This window comes from Pelmatolapia mariae, linkage group LG1 (genome assembly GCF_036321145.2).
Source record: "Pelmatolapia mariae isolate MD_Pm_ZW linkage group LG1, Pm_UMD_F_2, whole genome shotgun sequence".
Classification (NCBI taxonomy): Eukaryota; Metazoa; Chordata; class Actinopteri; order Cichliformes; family Cichlidae; genus Pelmatolapia; species Pelmatolapia mariae.
In genome coordinates, this window is record NC_086227.1 from 27,244,933 (window position 1) to 27,266,854 (window position 21,922).

The 21,922-nt window shown below is 41.0% G+C and overlaps 1 protein-coding gene across 6 annotated transcripts in view; it reads right to left on the bottom strand.

Annotated features, from left to right (window-relative positions):
- ush2a (Usher syndrome 2A (autosomal recessive, mild)) overlaps positions 1-21,922 on the bottom strand; it is a 216,882-nt gene that overhangs the window by 10,064 nt on the left and 184,896 nt on the right. For 5 of the 6 annotated variants that reach the window (XM_063477546.1, XM_063477553.1, XM_063477570.1 and 2 more), the window contains exons 71-82: positions 21,193-21,351; positions 20,892-21,054; positions 19,480-19,697; positions 17,412-17,548; positions 5,973-6,054; positions 5,738-5,883; positions 5,079-5,420; positions 4,523-4,884; positions 4,044-4,413; positions 3,605-3,886; positions 3,345-3,514; positions 2,312-2,642 (exon numbers count right to left, since the gene is read on the bottom strand). In XM_063477546.1, coding sequence (XP_063333616.1) covers positions 2,312-2,642; positions 3,345-3,514; positions 3,605-3,886; positions 4,044-4,413; positions 4,523-4,884; positions 5,079-5,420; positions 5,738-5,883; positions 5,973-6,054; positions 17,412-17,548; positions 19,480-19,697; positions 20,892-21,054; positions 21,193-21,351 — 2,762 coding nt within the window. Of the gene's footprint in view, positions 1-2,311; positions 2,643-3,344; positions 3,515-3,604; positions 3,887-4,043; positions 4,414-4,522; positions 4,885-5,078; positions 5,421-5,737; positions 5,884-5,972; positions 6,055-17,411; positions 17,549-19,479; positions 19,698-20,891; positions 21,055-21,192; positions 21,352-21,922 lie in introns of those variants that run through there. The other variant, XM_063477578.1, reaches the window with a different exon arrangement.

A 21,922-nucleotide genomic window follows, 5' to 3' on the forward strand; every position in this document is an offset into this window, starting at 1 on the left:
TATGTTCTCCGAATTTGAAAACAATACACTAAATATGTAGAAAAATGCAATGAAAGTCCAAATATCTTTTAAAAAGATAGAAACACAATAGTAGATGATGTTTATTTAGGTTATTGACATCATACTGATACTTTATGTGTTTATGTGTTACAAATCCTTTGATACTGATGAAAAAAGAGAAACTGCTGGAGAACTGAAAGAAAAAGAAACTTTAATTGGATAAATGTTGCATATACGAATCCTAAAGCATATATGTATGTATGTATATATGTAAATATGAATGGTTCCTAAGTATTATTACTGTAAATGAACAAATGTATGTACTGTTGTAAAATTTTAGTAGCGTACAGAGGGGAACTGAGAGGTAATTAGTTCTCTACTGTACATTAATTATGGCCTTGATTGCATGTTCTCCTGCAACGGTGTTACCTGTGGCCAGTCACATTTACTCTTACTGTTATAAAAATTTGGATTTGGAACAAAGAAAGCACACTTAAACAGGCTGAAAAAAAGAGCAATAGCATCAGCTAAATGAATTTTCTTAGCAGCATTTTTAGATCCTGCGCAGGAACTGTCACATGACTTGTTGCTTGAGATGGTATAAATCAAATTTGCTACTGCTGCCATAAGAAATTATGAACTGCAGCAATAAAATACTTCTACCCAGCAACAACCATCTTTTCCCTACCCTGGTAGCAACACAGTGTAAGCTTCAATGAGATGCATGGTTTTTGTGGTTTGATTAAAAAGTTTGTGCCACATAGACAGAATGGAAGAAAAAGTTCACAGCTAAAGTCAGCCCAGATCACCTTGCCCTTGATCCACTGCTAAAAGATAGAACTAATCTCCTTGTCCCTATATCATCTACAGACTTTTTACTGCTTTCTCTCCTCTCTTGTCCTCCCCTCTTCCATTGGGCCATGATTTGGTTTATTAGACAAAAAATAAAAATATACCCTGTTAGCTTCTGTGGCAGCAAATGAGCCACCATGGCAACAAACGACTTCAGGAAACTTCCAGATAGTATTCCAGCCTTTTTATTGGACGGCTGGACTGCGGAATCAAACTTTGTGCTCTGATAGGCTGACGGTACTACTTGGCGGGTGCATCTAGTTGAGGTGAAGGGGCTAAGTTGTGTGAAAGTGGGCAGTAATTAAAACCAAGCATAAAGCTGTCAATAGAAGCTTATGACCCAGTGTAATTAGCCTAATATGATTTCTCTCTCTGTGCTGTGGTGTGCTAAACTGAACTGACTTGTCCTTGTGTACGCCTGAAACACAGAGAGAGAAAGGATGAGGTCCCGGTAACAGACATAACATAACAGCTAAATAAAAATAAAGTCGGGCAGACAGAGAGTAAAACAAACAGGCAGGTAAGTGGTACAGTGTGTACAGAAAGACAGATCAATACACTGACTAAGAAAACATCACTTAATGCTTAGAAACACAGAGAAATGCATGGTGAGATGAAATATCTATAAATGTTTACAGTTTCTATGCACTCTGAGACACTCACTTATGTTTACGTGGACAAAAAAAACCCCAAACAAAAAACACATGACTTCACCAATACTCAACGCCGCATTGTTTATGCACCCCAATTCCCCAGAGGAAAATCCTCAGGGGACGTGTAGCGGTCACCATTAAAAGGTCTTTCCAGTACAAGCTCTGTTACCAAGGAGGCTAACAGTTAATTCGATTGGCTGGCTGGTAATCAGGAAGTGGGGTGCTCAGAGGGCCCAGTGATTAATGGCTCTGTTGCCCGCTCGTCATCTCCCAAAGCTCCTCCTTCCCTCCCTCCTCATGTCATAAATTAGGACCCTCGTAAATAAAGACGGTGCTACAATCAGGCAAACTCAATCAATTACACCGGTTCTCTGGCCTCAGCTCATATGTCTGACAGGCAGGAATGCTAATGTTATTGTTGCTTCCAAAGGGCTAACCTGTCAATTAGTGTACCAATGCACGAGCACAACAGCATGAATATGGACCACTCCATTTAACACCTGTCTGATTACTCGTGTGTTTGTGTGTCTGCGATTGTTCGAGTATATGGATGTCATACCAGTTGATGCATGAGAGTGGTCTTTTTGCTTTATGTATGCGTGTGTGTGATCTGACTTGTGCAGAAGACAAAAAGCAGGGTACTCATGCTCTGCAGAATCAAGCCTTCAACCTCTATATTTAAAAAAAAAAATCATTTGAAAATGTTAAAAACCTCTCAGATACTTTATGTCTGTGATTCTAGTGACTACTAATGTCTACTGTCAACACTTTCAAACCTTCTTTTCTACCCAAAACAAATAATATACCTGGTACTGGTATACAGTGTATGGGTGGAGTCCATTATCTTTCCACGTAGTAGAGGAATTCCTGTAAACAGCTGTTGCTGCATCACTGTTGTGGGTGGCCGTGGGGCTATCCAGTCTGCGGTGCACCTCATAATACAGGATTCTACCATTTGGCTGAGCTGGAGGGGACCAGGTGAGTAGAAAGCTGGTCTGTAGTTTGGTGTCTTTGTCAGGTTGGAGGTCTAACAGTGGTGCTGTCTGTCCAGTAGGGGGAGCCTCCAGCGTGAGTATAGATGACCAGTCACTGGAGGAACAACCTAGTTCTGTGCAAGCTTCCACCCTCACCTCATACCTGCCCACAAATAGAAAACAGAAACAGGGGACAAACAGAACATTAACATGGAGACGTCATATAGAAAAGGCTGATGAGCTCACATTTTTTGAATCCTGTGGGTTCACACACATTATGTGTACACAGAAATAGCCAGCCAACTGCACATGCAGCCTTACTCAGGAATACATAGTACAATGGTAGGTCCACACTGTTGTCAAAATGCTAAAAGTTGTCTTTCTTTTTCTTTTTTGATTTCCTGCTTTGAAAAGCCACCATCACTGATTCTGTCCATTTCACATTACACCGTACAAGTTTTTTGTTTTGTGGTTTGTACGCTTAATTGTCCATGCGAACGTAAATAATAATATAGAGACTTAAATAAACATAATAGATTATTAGAATTTTAAATTCTTCTTTTTTTTTTTTTTTTAAAGTAAAACCAAGTGAAACTGTTCCTTGTAGCGACTAATCGGTTGTACATGATTCCCTCAGTTGTGGAAATTTTTGAAGTTTTACTGTTAGCATTGTCCATTGAAATGTCAAACTGAGTTGCAAAACATTTCTGCAACCAGTTTGGGAAACAAAGAAATATAACACCAGCAAAAGCTACACTGAGCATATATAGCTACCTGTCAAACTTTATCTAAAAACACACAGTTATAATAATAAATAAATATGTTTTACTGCCTAAAGGTTGGAGAGTCGTGGAGACTGACTGACCTGTGGTAAGGAGCCAGCCCATGAAGAATAGTGTGTCTTTCTGAGAAGGCACTATCTTGTGGAGTGAAATCACTGCTGATGATCCTGAGCTGGACTGGATCTCTTTGATAAACAGTGTAACTCACTAGGTCTCCATTAGGACGGGCTGGAGGTTGCCACTCTACTCTCACCTAGTAAGATAAAGAACAGCATAAAAAACGTTCATCAACAAGATTTTGATTCAGCTCTCACTCACAATGACTAAATAAATGATGACTTGCCCGGTTTGGTCCTACAGGTGTTAATGTTGGGAGACCCACACCAGACGGAGCTGATGGATGTGTCTTTGCAGTGGCTACTGTGCTGCTCACAGCGCCTCTGCTGTTGTTGGCCCTGACAACATAGTTGTATTCCACGCTTGGCAAAAGTATGAAGTCGTGGTAATGCGTCTCCGTGCCAACATAGATAACTTCTCCATCTCGGCGGAGTTCGTACCCTGTGATGATGCCATTAGGGTGCTCTGGTGGTCTCCAGCTAATCTCCACTGACTCTGGGCCAGTAACCTTCAAATGAAACATAAAAGCACATCAAGCAGATTCCCCAGTTGTGTTTAATATTTGGTAAATAACTCAATTTATAAAATAGAAAATAACCAACGCTAGCAGAAAATAAACGCTGGCAATAAAGGTTTTAAATACAAGTCAAAGATAAACACACAACCTTAAGTGTCGGGGCAGACAGGCCAGTGGGAGGAGCTTCCTCTGTTGAAGTGGACATTGTGAGACTGGCAGTACATCCACCACTAGTACAAGCCAGCAGAACCAGTGTATATGATGTATGTGGCTGCAGGCCTGATAACACTGTATTTAGGTCTCTTCCACGATAAACCTGTTCGTTGTTAAGTTTCAGCACATATTGAGTCACCTCTCCATTCTGTGTTAGTGGTTTACTCCAGGAAACATGCATACTATTGAATGTGATTTTGTCCACTCTGGGAGCTTCCACTATGGCAGGAGGAGCCTCTAGAGTTGTGATGTTTGTATGAGGACTTGTGATACATCCCTCAGACGTGCAGGCTATGACTGAGTAGCTGTGGACAAAAACAAAATAAAATGAAGTTTGGGCCTCACATTTATAAAGTCGTTAACCAGAAACTACAAAATAGTATGGCTACAAAAAACAAACAAAAAAAGCAATACCTGTATGCTGAAAAAGGCAGGAGGTCTTCATCTGTGTAGCTGAGAACAGTGGGGTCAAAACTGAAAGAGAAACTAACGTTGTTTCTCTTAATCCTGTAAGACTGAAGTACTCCATTAGGCTCCAAAGGAGGAGTCCAGGACACCACTACCTCACTGGGCCGGCCCTGGAGATGACTCACTGTTGGGGGCGCTAAGCCACGAGGGGGGGCTTGTCTGGTCATTACAGTTACCCAAGGGCTGCAAGTGTGCCCAGCTGGGTTATAAGTACAGACACTGAACTCATACTGTGTCCATGGACGCAAACCAGATACTGTATAGGAGTAGGTTTCAGCCTGTGGTGGGGATGCTTCTCTGAAGAGGATCTGTTGGTAGCACAATATTAATGCAATTTTAATTGTTAACCTCGTAAACTGTGATATTTTTTAAAATATATATAAGTAAAAAACAGGACATAAAACAAGATTTTATAAACTGGGACCACTAGTATATTCTATCAAGCCCTCCTACAACTGGTCAGATTGACTCTAAATTTAGACATTTTAAGAGTTTCACCTACTTTCCCCCTTTCAATATCCTCTTCTTTACTTCTCCCACTCCCTTCTTCTTCCAAATGCCTCCCAAGTAAGAAATATTCTTTAATTGGCCCGTTGGGTTGAGAAGGAGGGCCCCAGGTAAGTGACACCTGGTCTGAGCCAACAAAGAGAGGCCTAGGGGGAGACTGGGAAGCAGGTGGTGCTGCTGCTGTGGCAATGTGCTGAGGAGGGGTGCCTGTGCAGCCTGCTGAGGTACAAGCTTCAAGAGTCAGCGTATAAACGGTCCATGGCTCCAAACGCCGAAAAAGGAAACTACGTGACAAACCACTGAACTCTAGGTTCCCCTCACTGTACAAGTTATACATCTGCAAAAGGAGACGAGAGAAAGAAGAGAAATTTAAAGACAAATATGAAACATATGGGTTTAAGTAGGACATGCGAACAGCACTGACTTCAGATGCAGGTTGCACATGTAGCATACACCAAAAAAATATGTGAAGTTGTGCACATATAAACTACATTGGGATATTGTGCTTCATGTTTCTGGGGGTCTTGTGGACTTTCACATGTGGGTCTATGTATGCTATATTGCCGTAACTACCTTGTTACTATTGCATCTTATCTTAGGTGGACCACACCATTTGGTATATGCTCAGTGATTTTCTTATGTGTATCGATGTACCGTGATGACTCCATTTGGAGACTGTGGTGGATCCCAGCTGAGCAGTAACGCCCTGCCCTGCTCTCTCTGCTCCACTGTGAAGTTAGGCAGGCCGGCTGGAGAAGCCTCCAGGGTCCTAATGTCCACCCACGGACTGGACACGCTGCCTGAAAAGATACAGGACAGATTCATTGGGGATGTTCAGCAGCTGGTCTAAATAATCTTTTAAATTAGTTTCTCAACAAATTCAACCTACCTGCCTGATTCAAAGCTTCTACTCGTAGACTGTACTGACTGTATGGTTCAAGACCATAGACTATTGTCTCTAGCTGTGAATCCTGAGAGAGACAAAAAGACCAGTGTGTGATATAAAAAGATAGGAGATAAAAAGGTAACATCATGAGAAAAAAGGTTGGAGAAAGAGATAACAGGGAAGAAGAATAGTGGGGTCAAGACATGGTTGGGTGAAGACAACAGAATAATTGGTCAGGCGTTAAGAAGGAAAAAAATGGCAGATACATAAAGGCTAACATGAAAGCGGGTAGAGAGCCAAAGCAAGAGACGGGAGAGACAAAATTAGTTACACAAACAAATCCTGCATGAATAAAAACCAGAGCATTACTCATTAAAACATGGAATGAAAAGGAGCATTGAAACAATGGCAAGCTAAGATGACATAACTTGGGATTTGCCATATCAACATTTCAACATACATCCTCTGCAGTGGTAAGCAGACACCAGAAAAGTGGCAGAGACTGAGAGAGAGAGAGAGACTGGCAGGCAGACAGCTGTCCCTTATGGGTGAATTCAAAGCTTCCAGATTGTGTGTTTATGTCACACATGCACCCTTTCATATCACATACACAAACAGACACAGGCACAGGATGTCTGCCAGTAGCTTTAGGCAGTGGGACCTAGCCCAACACCCTGGCAGACACAGGGGCAGTGTGTATGCGTGTGTGTGATACAGAGGGAACACCATTTACTAATTGATAAGAGACACACTGTTGTTTCAAAAGGCCCTAGCGTGCGATGACATGGTAGTCTGGGAGCACCAGGCTCCAGGATGTAGCATTGCCTATTTGATTTTGTGTTTGTTTATGACTGTGCGCTTTGAAGCAGGTATGAGAGTGATGTTTTTCAGTGTGCGTGTGAACATATTTGTGTGGATATACAACACAGGAGATTACATTTCTTTCAAGAGTTGAGTCTGCAGTTAAAATTGTCTGTTCAGGACTGTATGCTTTCACATAACCGAGCATATGTAAAGAGATTAACTGGTAACCCACTTCAATGCAGCGTCAAAGGGATCAAAAAGACTCAGATTCAAACTGAGTCAAATGAAAACCCAGACAAATCACCGTAGCTTGGCACCAAGGATGAACTGTCTGAACAACAACCAGAATGCATGTATTCACTGTTTTCATGTCTGGAAGCCAACATATTTTTCATCCACAGTAAAATAGGATTAATAAGCCCCTAGACACCTAGACACAAGCTAAATCCTCCTGCAAATCACAGCACTTCTCAGTAGACAGAGGGAGGGAGGGACAGAGCGAGAAAGGGTGGGGAAAGGATGGGAAGAGATAGAAAGAGAAACGGGTGGTGGGAGAGAGAAATGGAGACAAAGGAAAAAAGACAGTGGAATAAAAAAAAGTATGTGTCAGTAGAGTAATGTAGGGCAGAGAGTTAAAAGAGAAAAAGTAAGAGGTGAGTAAGTTAATAACTGATGAAGCAAATAAAAGAAGGTGAGACAGAGGAAGGGGGGGGGGGGGGTGAGAGAAAGAGTAAGACATGGAGAGATTGAGTGAAGTAGAAAAAGAGGGGAGAAAGCTAAAGCGGGTGAGAAAAAAAAGATAGATGTGGCAAAAGGGAGAGACAGATTAAGTGAGCAGGAATGAGAGATCTCTCTACCTTAAAAGCCAGTGAAATATGTGAGGCATGTGGCCTATAAAGCGGTTAACATATGCACATTGTCAATAGCAGCATCTGGCGCTGGCAGATTTTATAGGAGCGTGGAGACTCTGCTACATGCCTCTAGATGGCAATACATTCAAACACTTTATCACTGAAACACACCACATTAACGGCCTGCTCGCTACATCACACGCACACACTCAACAATCAAGCACTGTGAAATTCACACACACAGGCACGCAGACAGGCTGTAATCAAACAGTGTAGCTCTGAAACACACAACTATTACATTACATTAACAGCTCCCTCAATAACTATTCCTCTCTCATACATGCACTTTCACATACACACACAGCGTGCAAAGACACACAAAGACAAACACAGCCACACCAAGCAAACACTTTTAAGGTATCTGACAACGCGTAGGTAATGGCATACATGAAAAACTACAAAATAAATCATGACATGAACTGAAAGTTATCAGGTAAATTTAATTTAATCCACTAGATAAATCAGTGGGAGCACATATATGAAAATACTGAAAACCATACAGCTGGGATTGTAGTTCCCAACCTGCTTCTTCCAGTTCAGCAATAGGTATTTATGACCTCACTTCAATGTTGGGGCCAGCTTCCAAATGGTGAGTAATCTGCATGTATCAAGTGCTTTACAAAATATAAAAGTATTCCACTTTGTGAAACACTGAAATATTACACCTGAACTTCTACATACTGTAGAAGTAAAACTGCCAACAAAAACCACCCAAACCCACAGCCAACCTATCAAGGACCATGGGGAAAGCTGCAATCTAAGATATGAAAGGAAAAGGTTCTTGTCAAGCTAAATTCAGTCTGCATGGGCTGGTGCATATGTGTGCGGATGATCAAAGTCACCAGTTAATCATACAAAATGCAAAAGAACAGAGAGGGGGAAAGGGAGGTCAAGAGAAAGAAAGAGAGACAGGGAGGCAGCGTAAACAAGACAGAAGTACAGAAATGGAGACAATGATCAGGAAAGAAGAGAAAAGAAAGGAAGAGGTCTTGCTAATTTATACATTAAAGAGCTCTTGGATCTTACATGGTTCAACACAACTTAACATTGACTGCAAAGAAGCAATCTATTCAATCTTCCGTATCTTTCTTCTGACTTCTCCTGTGTGTGTGTGAGCTAAAGAAGAGGCCCTGTGGACTGAGTGCCTAAATTAAAGTGCCAGCCTGCATGTGTGTTCCTTAAACCATGTGCACATGTATTGGTATCTGTTTTTATTTACTCAAGTAAGGCCACATATGGAGCATCTTGTTTTGTATGTACCAATGTGTCCCGAGAACTGTTCACGCACGTGTGTGTGTGTGTGTGTGTGTGTGTGAGAGAGACTGCACATCTGTGGGTATGCGTGATATTCAGGTAGAGAGGCATGCTGCAGCCAGGGGGACAGTATGTGATACTAATTAAGAATAACCATGTGTATTTGTCAAAAGAATTATGCTGATTATCTCACAAAGGCCACAGTTCTAGGCCCCGCAGAGAGACAGAGAGACAGAGAGACAGACCAGCATTAGCATATGGCTACACACATGCATGCACATACACAAACACTCCATTTCACTCCTTGTATCGAACCCACGCATGATAAAAGAATAGGTAAACGTAAGATGAGCGCCCAAGAAAATACATCAAAGAACAATGCCTAGTGACAGATGAATGGGGTCCAACTGGTCTGCCTTTAGGATGTTTGTCTCCACAGGCCTTCTCTGGCCTCTCTGCTCAGTCATATTAATTCCTGCAGAGATAATAAAGCACCACGCTGTTTCAGCTTTTTTATTGTGTGTCTTACTTCTTTCATGTATGTGATAAAACATGTTAACATCAGATTTGACTTAAATGATCTTAATTCAGCTCAAATCACTTCATCTCATTCAGTTCAGTTCCATTCAATTCAATTCAATTGTCCAGCCTATTAGTACAAGCTGTGCCCTGACCAGCCCTGTGAGAGCAGTAATTGTTTTCAGAGGTTTCTGAGGTGAGCCAGTACACCACACACTGATCTCTTGCACCCCATGCCAAGCTCTCAAGCCAAGTTTGTGTGTGTGTGTGTGTGTGTGCATATTTATGCGTGCATGCCTAATTCAATGCTGCTGGAACAATTGCCCTGTGTCTGTTTGCAAAATGCCCTGCATGGGTGTCCCTGCTAGTCAGGGTGCGTTAGACAAACCCTGACACATAGAGACCTTTGTGCGACACGTACACAAACACACGCATACACAAACACACCACACAGACACACGGAGTGGCCATTAGGCATGTGTTATGTCTGTGGCCAGCACAGATGTAGAGAGGGACTGCAGGGGTCTGGAACAGGCATGCCCACTTCACACAGACATTCATGATTGGCTCTGGCATCTCTGGACCCCAGGAACAGCATATTTAGTGTGTATATATATTCTTGTGTGTGCTCGTGTTTATATTTGTGTGTGTGATGCAGCCAAAGACCAGTGGACAAATTATAATGAGTAATGGTCAGCATGCTAAAAATCCACAGATTTCTTGTGAAATTACAATAAGAGAGCATGTTAATGAGATATTTTTCAGCTAAGCTTTATTCCATAAAACAAGGCAATAGCAAAACGTCTCTTGTTTTATGTTTTAAAGCTAGTTAAAAAAATATTTTTTTATACACACAATTTTAAATGAGGGGATCGTTGTTGATGGCAAACATAATAATAATTAAATTGGAGGATGTTTCAGGAAATAATATTTCTTTATCGCAAATTTACAAAAAACATCATAAGTAATGAAATGATTGTTTGTTGCGAGGTGAATGGAAGCATTTTAAAAATCCACTTGATGGAGACAGCAGACTGACCAGAATCACAAAAATCCTACAGGCTTTTTGGCAACCTCGCCATCTTTTCCCTACCAATCGATAGACATTATGCTAAGTGTCAAATATATATATGCCCATGGTGTGAGACAGCATCAGAGAGGTAGGAAGGACTCCTCACAACTAAATAGTCCCCACTTCCAAAGCAAACACAAATATTCAGTTACTCGTCACACTCCCACATGCTCCTCACCAGATTTGAATGGACTCAGTAATCACAAATATAGCAAGTCCTTTTCTCTTTTTCTCACGCATTCGCACCCTCTCAGCATTCCTTTAAAGTGATGACCATCATATTGTGGTTGCAGCACTAAACACCGACTCAAAGTGGAGAGTACTACACTGGGTGGTGTGGCCTCTTCACAGACAGACACACAATAACACCAACCTATCATTACCCAGCGAAAGAGGGTGTGTGTGTAGGAGCGACGGAGCAGGAAGAGATAGGGAAGTAAGAACGTAAACTCACTTGAAAAAAAAATCACTTGAGGAAGCTAGAAGAAGAGGGAATGAAGGGGCAAGCATTGTGGATGAGCATAAGATAAAAACTGTAATTTTACACAGAAGCAGAGAAACTCCAGATGGGCATGCAGCGATGAAGGAATGGGCAGTATGGAATGATAGAGGGAGGAGCTGCAAAAAAAAAAAAAAAAAAAAAAAACACGAGTAGAAACAAAGATTGCAGAAAGGAGAGGAGGGAGTGTTGCAGCCTGATTATTTGGCTGTTTATGCAGAATGCTGAGAGCCCTCCAATCAGGATGGAGACCTCTAACTAAGAGGTCTGATAGGCCGAGGGCCCAACAAACTCTGCATATGAGTCTCCTTATTCTCTCCTCTAATCCTTTGTTCCTCACTTCACCTGTCTCCTCCTCCTCTCTTAACCTCCTCATGCCTCTCTCCTCACTCTCTGCACACTCAGCTCTGCATTTCTCTCTTCCCTCCTCTCTTTTCTCTTCCTCATTTGTTAAAGGGTGTCACTGAGAGGAAGGGCAAAGCCTTGTTATCCCTATTCTGCCACATTCTTTTGCTGGTTTATGGTTAAAGTGATGCAAAAAAGACTGCTGAGCAGCAAGTTAAGAGAGGGTTAAATGCAACAAGTAAAGCTTTTTGCCCGTTTATATGTAACTTATTTGTTTTTAGATTTACCATCATGTATGAACATCTGTATATTTTCTACATTAATTGAATAAAAGTATACCCTTTCAAGGATAAAACTGCAGTAAGATGGAGAATCTTTTCTTTTCATGACGGTGGCTGAAAAACTTAACTGGACAGTTACTTTTACTTTACTTTAGAAAACGTGTAACACATACACATTAAAGAACAGCCCCATATCATAAGAGGTCAGGCACGTAAGGTACTGTTAGCCTTTCACGTAACTGTTTTTTTTTTGTTTCCCTGATACATGGACTGAGAACGAATCTTAAAGAGTTTATTTGCTTCTCTTGTTGCAAATTTAAGGTCACACTGGAGACCTAAAAGTCACTACTGTCTCAAAGCCACTTTGTGAGAGAGAATGTTAATCGTTTTTAACTTGGATTTAGAAATAAATATACAAAGGAAGTAGAAAGGTTTAATTTGTGAGTGTTACAACTGCTGGTAGGCTAATTTTGTTACTAGGAGCCAAATCAGCTTGATTCTTCTGCTTGGTCTTTATGTTAAGCTTACTTAATAATCTCTGAACTTCCTATATATTTATAAAGTGTAAACAGAGGTGAATCCTGTGCTTCTGATTATATCTTCTACATGACAATCAGGAAGTAAGCCTCCATTTGGTGACGCTAAACCTATTGCATTCAAATGTTTGCTAAGTATTAGCTGGCAAAAGCACAACACATAAATCCTTATGGGGGCAAGATAGTCCAGGGATCCTGTGGAGCTTTAGCCCAAAAACTTTTTCATTTCACCTGAGGAGCTGAGTTGACCTAAACATATTGGAGCAGAAACGTTAACAGTTAACTAAAAGAAAGCCTATTTGTAATAGGCAGAGAAACTTAATGAATATGATTCAAATATATAAATAAAAGTCCAGAAGTGAAAAAACTGCTAAAATATCTTGCCAAAAGCAGGCATTGTTAGTTTAATGAGATAAACAAAAAGAAACTGTTAGCTAAACATACTAGATAAACAGGTAGCTAACATTTTTAAAAAGTAAGCTGTCATTTTTTAGTTGAAAGTAGCCAATAATTAGTACAGGAAATTTTTAAATGTACGGATTGACAGCTGAAATTATAAGCTAAAAATAACAAATATACCGTTGAAAATGTTCATTAAACATAATCAATGAAATAACTAGAGTACTCTCCAAGTACTGGACAAACGGGTGGTCATGTTGATCAAGGGGAGACCTTTTAGATTATGCTGGGAACCACTGACCTAAGAACTCCCTTGCAAACTGATATGTTCATCTCAAACTCAGTGCCAACGTACTGAAATGCTTAAATATTTCTAAATTATTGAATTCACTGAACATACTCACATCAGGAGTTTAGGGCTGTTTCTTTTTCGACCTGTAACATATTATTCAACATGTTTGGAGACAAACACACCGCATGTTGTGATAACGTCCATCCTTCTACATCTTTTGACTACACATACCTAAATACACACATGCTGATGGCATACCTAACACACACACACAAACACACCCACCCACACACACACACCCTGTGAAACCTCATATCGGCTTTAAGACACAGTTCGCCGGCTGGCCCTCGCTGTCCCACACTCTCTGACGGGTTCTTAATGGTAAACTAACAGATTGTAAACATGCTGCTAGCTCTCTCTCTCTCTCTGTTTCTCCACTCTCTATATTAATCACTTTCTTACTTTCTTACACTCCTCTCTTTATTTCTCTTTCCCTCAGTCTTGTCTTCCTTCAGTTCTTTTACTTCCTCCTTACCCCCCTTCACTTCATCCTTCCCCATCTATCCCCATCCCTTCTTCCCTTTTCCTCTCTCTCCCTCGCTTTTCCTGGGGTATTTTTTAAACAATGTGTCCTTCATGTACGGTTGGTTACGGGGCGTACAGAAGGACATCATTAGCGCTGGTGGTTAAGCTGTAATTTACACCATTACCGAGGTAGGGGCCATTTTTATTGCCTAGTAAATTTCAGCTCTGAAATATTTAGACCATATGGCTCAATTTGTGTAATAACCTTAATTTCCAAGCACCCTTCAGCTCCCTTCAGCGCCGGCTGTTGTTGGCGGATGGCAGAGTGGTGCGTGTATACCTCCGTATGTGTGTGCACGGTGTGGAGTTGTGGAGCACAGACACGCACAAGCATGTACGCAGAAACACAGACATGGAAAAAATGTTCACGTGTACGCAACACATAACCTTTTACACAGTCTCTTCCACATACTGTCACAGATTCATTCATTCACACACACAGAAACACGCGCGCACACGTATGTATGCATGGCGGTAGCAGATTAATAGGGTGTCAGCTTCTGTTTGGGTGAGGGAGCGTCAGGCGTCGGCCAGATGGTTCTCAGGGATGATGACTGTCAGGGGTCCTGCTCTGATCAATGGGATGTATTAATACAGCACACACGCGCACACACTCACATACACTGTTGCATTATACACACACAAACAGAAATGTTGTGCGTGCGCACACAACCATATTCAAACATATGTATGCACACAAAGTAATGCGCACACACACATTTGAATACACATATGCCTGTGGTCTCTCTTCACCAGCGATCCCAAGGGCCACAGTGTAACATCTGGAATAGCCAAGGGAGGGAGGAAAGGACAGCAGAGTAAAGGAGGAGAAAGAGGGAGTTGGTAGGCAGGGAAACACGAGAGAAATACAGGAAAAGGAGGAAAAGGAGGGGCAAAGGGAGTATGGAGTAAGTAGCTAAAGAAAGAGTGCAATACAGAAAGGTTAAAGGGTGAAAGGCATAAAAGAGGTAGTAAAACTGGAAAGAGACGAGGGCAGAGTGGAGAGACGAGCTGGGGAAATGAAGATATAAGAGTAAGGTGAACGACGATGCTGAGACACTAAAGAGAAACAAGAAAATCAGCCACAGAAGAGACTGAAAGTTTTGAAGAAGAAAACACACAGGAACAGACAGAAAAAAGCAAAAGAGATTAAAATAGTGACAGATGTGATCAGAAGAAGAAAAAGAAGTAAGCTGTGGGGAGGTTGAGGTGGAAAGCTTGAACACGAAGCGAAAATAGAGTTTTATCTGCTCGATTTGTCCAGAGCTATTGAGAGCAAAATGATTACCGGTGGCCAGAATCTCAAGTGATATTGTCAAAAAATGATGCAGTAGCAATAGCATGTGAACACAAAGAAGGAGAAACTTGAGAGAAAAGAAGGAGAACAAAAAAACCCGACCAAAACCAAAACATGAAGCACCGTGCAATAAAAACAACCTGACAGGGTAGAATGAGTGACAAGCATGTTTGTCAGAAAGGTGTAAAGCATGGAGAGTGAATTTCTGTGTGCGCGCGAGACAGTGTGTGTGCCAGGCGGCGTGTAGGTGTCTAGCGAGGCAGGCCGCCTGCGCTTCGTACCCTCATTCCGTCCGATTGCCATGACGACCCCATTAATCAGCCAAGCTGGCACAGAGCAGGGTTCCCAGCCCAGCCTGAGATCAATACACACACAAATAGACACATACCAAATGGATACACACACACACACACATGCACAATTACTACATGCACAAAAGAAATTGAAGTGGATGAAGAGTGTGAAAGACTGGATCCCTTTTTTAGTGGAAAAAACTTAATTAAGGGTTGAAACAAAATATTACAGGGAGAAGTGCTAGACTGGTTTGTGACTGTTTAATATGAAAACAAAATATAAGCTGTTCATGTGCTTCACATTAATGTTATGACCCATATTTTACAATTAATCTAGCAGGGCTGTCAAACTTATTTTAGATCAACCCGATTTAATCTAAATTAAATCTCAATGTTGTGAAAAAAATATTGCCAGTGCTACCACTCAGCCTCCTAGAAGATCCAGCTACGTGATTTTCTTCTCGAGATATTGCATTCACAAGACTTTCAGAAAACTTGACCTTTGACCTTGAGAGCAAGGTCAGTAAGATTCCAATACCCAACAGTCTTTTACAGCTGAGGGGTGAAAATTAAATAGTAAAATAAAGACAGAGGAACCTACATTTCTTTTAATGTTAGAAGTACAAATAGATGCTGCAGCTGTTCGCAAAGATGAAACCATTGTTACATAATACAAAAACACTACACAAATTGTTGCAAATTGAAGACACACCTCAACACAGATCTTTGACCCAACCACGTATTTTTGGTGTATTATGTCAGGGAATGATTTTGTCAGTCAGAAGGCTCTAAAACTAATAAAGATTCAGACATCTGGGTTGGATAAAATTAACATTTCAGACAGAAACAAAGTTTGCAAAGCCATCCAGTGGGCTGGACTCTACCTTTTAACAGGCTGGTTCTGTCCCACAGGACACCCCTGACTTAGGCACTTTTTTTGCCATCGAATCCTTGATTAATGATGCTAAAGCGAACAAAGTCAAAACCCAAATTTTAATCCTTCAGATAAAGTCTGCTCTTCCTGAATCAGCTAAAGGCTTTCTAATTTTCACACTCTTTGTGTATTCCTAAACAACGCAGTGCATGTGGTGAAGACAACTGCGTGACAAATGACCGCCACCAAAATAAGTCTATGCCATGTCAATGAGCCTCCTGCACACACACACACACACAATCTCACACAGGCACACACAAACACAGAGTGTTCCATATCAATGAGAAGGTGAAAGGTCTCCATTTACATCTTGTATTAATTATGAGTGACAAGCCAAAGGTCACAGAGGGAGAAGAGGCCACACATATGGACAGAATATAGATCTATACTTCTACCTTGTCTCTCTTTTGCTCTCCTCCTTACCTTCCTATCTATCACTCTGTCTCATTCCCTGCTTGTTCATTTACTTGTCTTTTTATCCCTTCCCCTTCTCTTTTTCATCTCACTCATTCTAGCTCTTTTCATTCTTAACTTCTTTAGCAGCTATCTACCTCTTTGATCTCTTGTTGCTTTAATGTTGACCATATTCTTTCAGTCTGTGGTTAATGTGGTTTTTTTTCTCCTTCTTTCTGTTGTTCCTTTTATACAAAATTTTATGTTAAAATGTTTTCAAGTTGTTTATATTTTAGCTTCTTCTTAAAGATTATTTTGTGGTATTTGTGTCTATAGACTGGGAAGTGCATAAAAACAGGAAGATGGAGAATGACATGCAGGTCTGGGCAGCTGGGAATTAAACCACAACTCACTCCTATGTGTGGTAAGTAACCCAGCTATCTAAAACCAGGTTGCTCTTGAATTAAGTTTTATTTTTAAATGGATAACTAACTGAAATTTTTCACAGACAGATTATTATATTATAGACAGACTCACACACACACACACACACACACACACACACACACACACACACACACACACACACACGTATAGATGTATGGTGGATAGGGGATGCCAGCAAGTACTGGCAAATATCTCATTGCAGCTTTTGGGTGAACTCAGGCTGCAGGCTGAGCTGCCAGTTCACATTGAGAGTAGATGGCAGCTGTTAATGTATAATATGTATATATATGGGAATGAAGCTGCTTGTATATGTGTGTGTGTTTGGTATCAGGAAACATGCTCATACTGGTATTTCTGATATGTTAGAGCATCCAGCATGATACAGAATTATGGAAGTGGTCTTGGGAATAGCAGAACATGGGCAGCGTGTGTTTATGTCTTTTCAGGCCCCTCACTGGCAAACAGATGGCACAAGCACCACAGGTACAGTCCAAATTTCTTTACATTTATTGTATGAATGACATCTGACATGCACATGTGTGTGTGTGTGTGCGTGTGTGTGTGTGTGTGTGTGAGATTACCTCTACAGTGAGAGCAGTAACAATAGTTGAGTTGAGCGTTGGGTCCTTTTGGTGCTTCCTGTAAACCAGCCTATAATGGGAAATGAGACCATTGGGCTGTCCTGGTTCACTCCATTTTAGGTGGACTGAATACGCACCTGTCAAAGTAGCATGGTGAACTGTTACAATAAATCAATACAAGATAATTTTATACGTGTTAGTCATGCAAATGTGAGTCAAGACACAAAGTTTGCTAAAGTACATCATAGGGACAGAGCGCCACCAAAAAATATGTGACAACAAACCTAATGAGACACTTAAATGACCGTCATCTAACTGAACATGGACATTTTAAAGAAGGTAACAAAGGAAAACTGGATGAAACTATCCAGAGCTTAGAGCCAGCTACAAGCCAGCAGCCTCAGTATGAGCGGAGGATGAACACAGTTAAAGAAAATTTTGGAGAAGAGCGAAAAAGAGAAAAGCGTTCACGTCCTGTTACCTGGTGAAGTCATAAAGATACTATGTAGGCACCAGAAATTTGTTTTGTTATACAAATCTGTTGCACTTGCTTTTGTTTGGTAAGGTGAAATACACTGAATAAAAAAATTAAATGAACACAAAACAAATGATACTAGATATCAGCACTGATATGGACTGGGTTATGTGTTAAGAATGAAAGGACCCCATATCGTTTGATAGAAGTGAAAATTATCAACCTACAGAGGGTGAATTCAAAGACCCTGAAAATACTCAGTAGTTTGTTTGTTTACATGGCTTGAGATGATGGATGGGGTCCTCCTCCTCCCAGAACTGGATCAGGGCATCACTGAGCTCCTGGACAATCTGAGTTTTAACCTGCTGGCATCAGATGGACCAAAACACAATGGCCCAGAGGGGTTCTATTGGATCAGGGGTGGCCAACTCCAGGCCTCGAGAGCCGGTGTCCTGCAGGTTTTCCATGTGTCCTTGATCCATCACAGCTGATATAATGGTTAAATTACCTCCTCAACATGTCTTGAAGTTCTCCAGAGGCCTGGTAATGAACTAATCATTTGATTCAGGTGTGTTGACCCAGGGTGAGATCTAAAACCTGCAGGACAGCGGCTCTTGAGGCCTGGAGTTGGCCACCCTGTATTGGATTTAGGTCAGGCGAGGGTGGGCCTAGTCAAAGGTATCAAGTTCTTCATCCTCCAAAAACTGTCTACATACTCTCACCACATGAGGCTGGGCATTATCATGAACTAGGAGGACCACAGGCACCACTGCACCAGCATAGGGTCTGACAGTGGGTCAGAGGATTTCAGCCTAATCATAGTCATGGTGCTGTTGCCTAGACTGTAGAGGTTTGTATGTCCCTTCATGGATATGCCTCCACAGACCATCGCTGACCCACCACCAAACCGGCCATGATGAACGATGATACAGGCAGCATAATGTTCTCCATGCCTTCTACTGATCCTTTCAGATATGTCATATGTGCTCACTGTGAACCTGCTGTTATTCTTGACAAGCCCAGGGTACCAGCGGTGAACCTGCCAATTCTTGTATTCCATGGAAAATGTCAACTGGACTCCACGGTGCTAGGCAGAGAGCAAAGGGCCCACTAGCGGATGTCAGACAACCCAAATGAAGTCTGACTACTTTGTCAGAGACATTCACACCAGTGGGCTGCAAGATGCTGTAGGGTTTTGTAGGGGTCTCACCTTGTGATACCAGTACTGACAATGAATTTAGCTAAATCCAAAACTAGAGAAAACCCCCCAGAAAAGATCAGGAGGGAAAAATGCCACTGACCTCCACTTGTAAAATCATTCCTGTTTGATGGTTGTCTCATTGTTTCCCCTCTAATTTGCTTGTTGTTAAGTTCATCAACACTAAAGCAGTTAAAAGTGATAAACAAACCCCTCCACTACTACCAACAAGATCAATATCTCAGATATTTAACTGACTTGATGCTATACTATGATCTCAGTTATACTTATTAAAAAGAAAACAGAAAATAATTGTAAATTGAAACTGGCAAAAGAAAATCGTAATGAGGTCATCTCTAATAAATACCGGTTTTCATGTGACTTGGTGAACCTACCCGAAGGAGTGACAATGGGAATGGGCATATCTTGTGGTTTTTCCTCTAATGTCTGGCCCAAAGCCCAGTGACTCAAAACTGAGCCTCTAGAGTTGTGGGCACGAACTCTGTACTGATAGTAGCTGAAGGGCTGAAGAGCAGGACTCGCGTCAAAAAATTCAAGAGGCCCACTAGACCAGATGAAAACCAGCAGCTCCTCCTCTGTTCCTAATGGACGCCTAAGAGAAAATAAACACTTGTATTAGCTTTTCATCAGTTTCCTTTAAATACTTTCATACTATATACACCTCATTAAAAATTTAAATATTCAATTTTTTGGTGATGTTTCTTTTTGTTTTCATTAAACATCAACTATATCAAATCTATTTTAATTTTGCACATATTTACATCAGTTTTCTAAAGATAAAGACACTAAGTTTGTGTGGAATTCAAATAAAAAATGGATCATCACATCTTAAACACTCTGTATAAGCCATGAGCTGATGCAAGCACCCTGATGTCTTTGGTAAGCCCATTTGTCTGATTACGTAGGGTTTCAGGTGTGTGCATGAGAGACGGAAAGAGAGAGATTTTCCTGTTTTATCCAAGTCCCTGTCTGCCTGAGTCTGATCATGCCAGATGTGTCACTGAGTGTGTGTGTGTAGTGCTATGCTAATGTGTGTTTCCTGAGGACTTAAAGGGCTTAGTCTGGTCTGACCCTGCATACAGATCACAAACTCTTTGGTCAACAAGCAGACCACGACCTTCAGCATGTATTAATGATGCACATTCACACACACCTACACACACACACGGTTACAATAAATAGAGTTTTAAGTAGACATTTATCTGAAAGTATAATCACTAAAACTTTTATCCATTACTGCATAGAAAGGCAAATATGTATATTGTTATGTATCTTATATGTAATAATCGTATGTGATGCATGTGTGCTACTTCTGGTTCAACAGTTTTATGACAGTCTGAATTGGTACTCTGAGCACATGAACACAGTATAGGTATGACAATGAGGGAAAAAAAACCTTGCATGTGGCTTCTGTATGTTCTTGTGTTTTAATCATAGATCCACCAGCAGGACTTGAAATCTGATTCTATTTTATGTGATACATTTATGGGAACATATAGAAAATTCAGAAGGGTTTAAAAAACTCGAATACCACTTTAACACTATAACTTGATAAAATCACTTCTAGGTGTAAGTACTGATGATACTGGCAAACAGTCGATATATAGAACAATGACATGCCTCAAAAATGCACTGTACACTTTTTCAACCTACAAGACTATCTTTGGACAAAGCACAGTCTCATAGCACAACTACATCCTAATTCCTAAGGAGAAAAGAACAGGTATTTATAAGAAGGCAAAGCCAGGCCATATGTCTCGGTGTACTATATTTGTTTATCTGTTACCTGTATATATGGTAGGAGGTGATGAGTCCATTTGGTTTCTTGGGGGCTGACCAGTGAATCTCCAGAACATTGGCTTCACTTGCCTTTACTGTGGGGGGCAGCAGATTTTCTGGGGTGGCCTCTAAAGTCCGCACAAAGACACCATCTCCTACTCCACAGCCTTCTGCATGAAACAAAACAATCAGAAGTAATTCTGGTACATGGTTAGAGACACAACAGCAACACCTTAACTAAGTAAAATGGCCATAAAGTTTTTATCAATCTACCTGATCGGTACTTCATGCACTTAAAAAATATATACCTATCTGACAGGCTTGCACTCTTATGTAGTAAATGGTGAAAGGCTTTAGATCTGTCACAGTGAGGTGCAGGTCTTGTCCAGCATGCTGTACTATTGCACCTTCACTCCCTGGATTTAACAGGATGTTGTAGTTCACAGGCTGGCTGTTATTTAGTTGACCTGTGCAAAGAGAAACAATATGATAACGTTTAGGTGGTTATGTCATTTACTGGGATAGATTTATAACAAAAAAAGAAAAAAAATATTCTGAGTGCTTTTTTCGCTGTTTTTTCCCCAATTTTTTCTGAAGTTTTGGCTTTACAATTCCAGCACTGTGGACCTTAGAACCAGACAAAAACACACAAATGTATACATACAGATAACACTCACACGCCCATACACACATGCCCCTGGACTTTGTTAATATTCTCACAGGAGGTTTTTCCATAATTCAGGCCAACTGTATTGTGATGGGTTATTCAACATTCATGAACTCTGGATATCTCGAGAACGAACTGATTACCAGACAAATGAAAGACTTCAATTATTCACCCCCCAACTCACATATGCACACACAAACCTTTGCACACACATCTCTGACTTCAGCACATTCAGGTTTTTAAATGGACACACTTTGAGTTAAGACACCTTCACATAATACACACACACACGTGCGTGGAGGTGTTTATGTGTGAGCGATAATGGCGTGATAATGCCGTAAAGGTTTAATTCAAAACCTATCACTTGCATT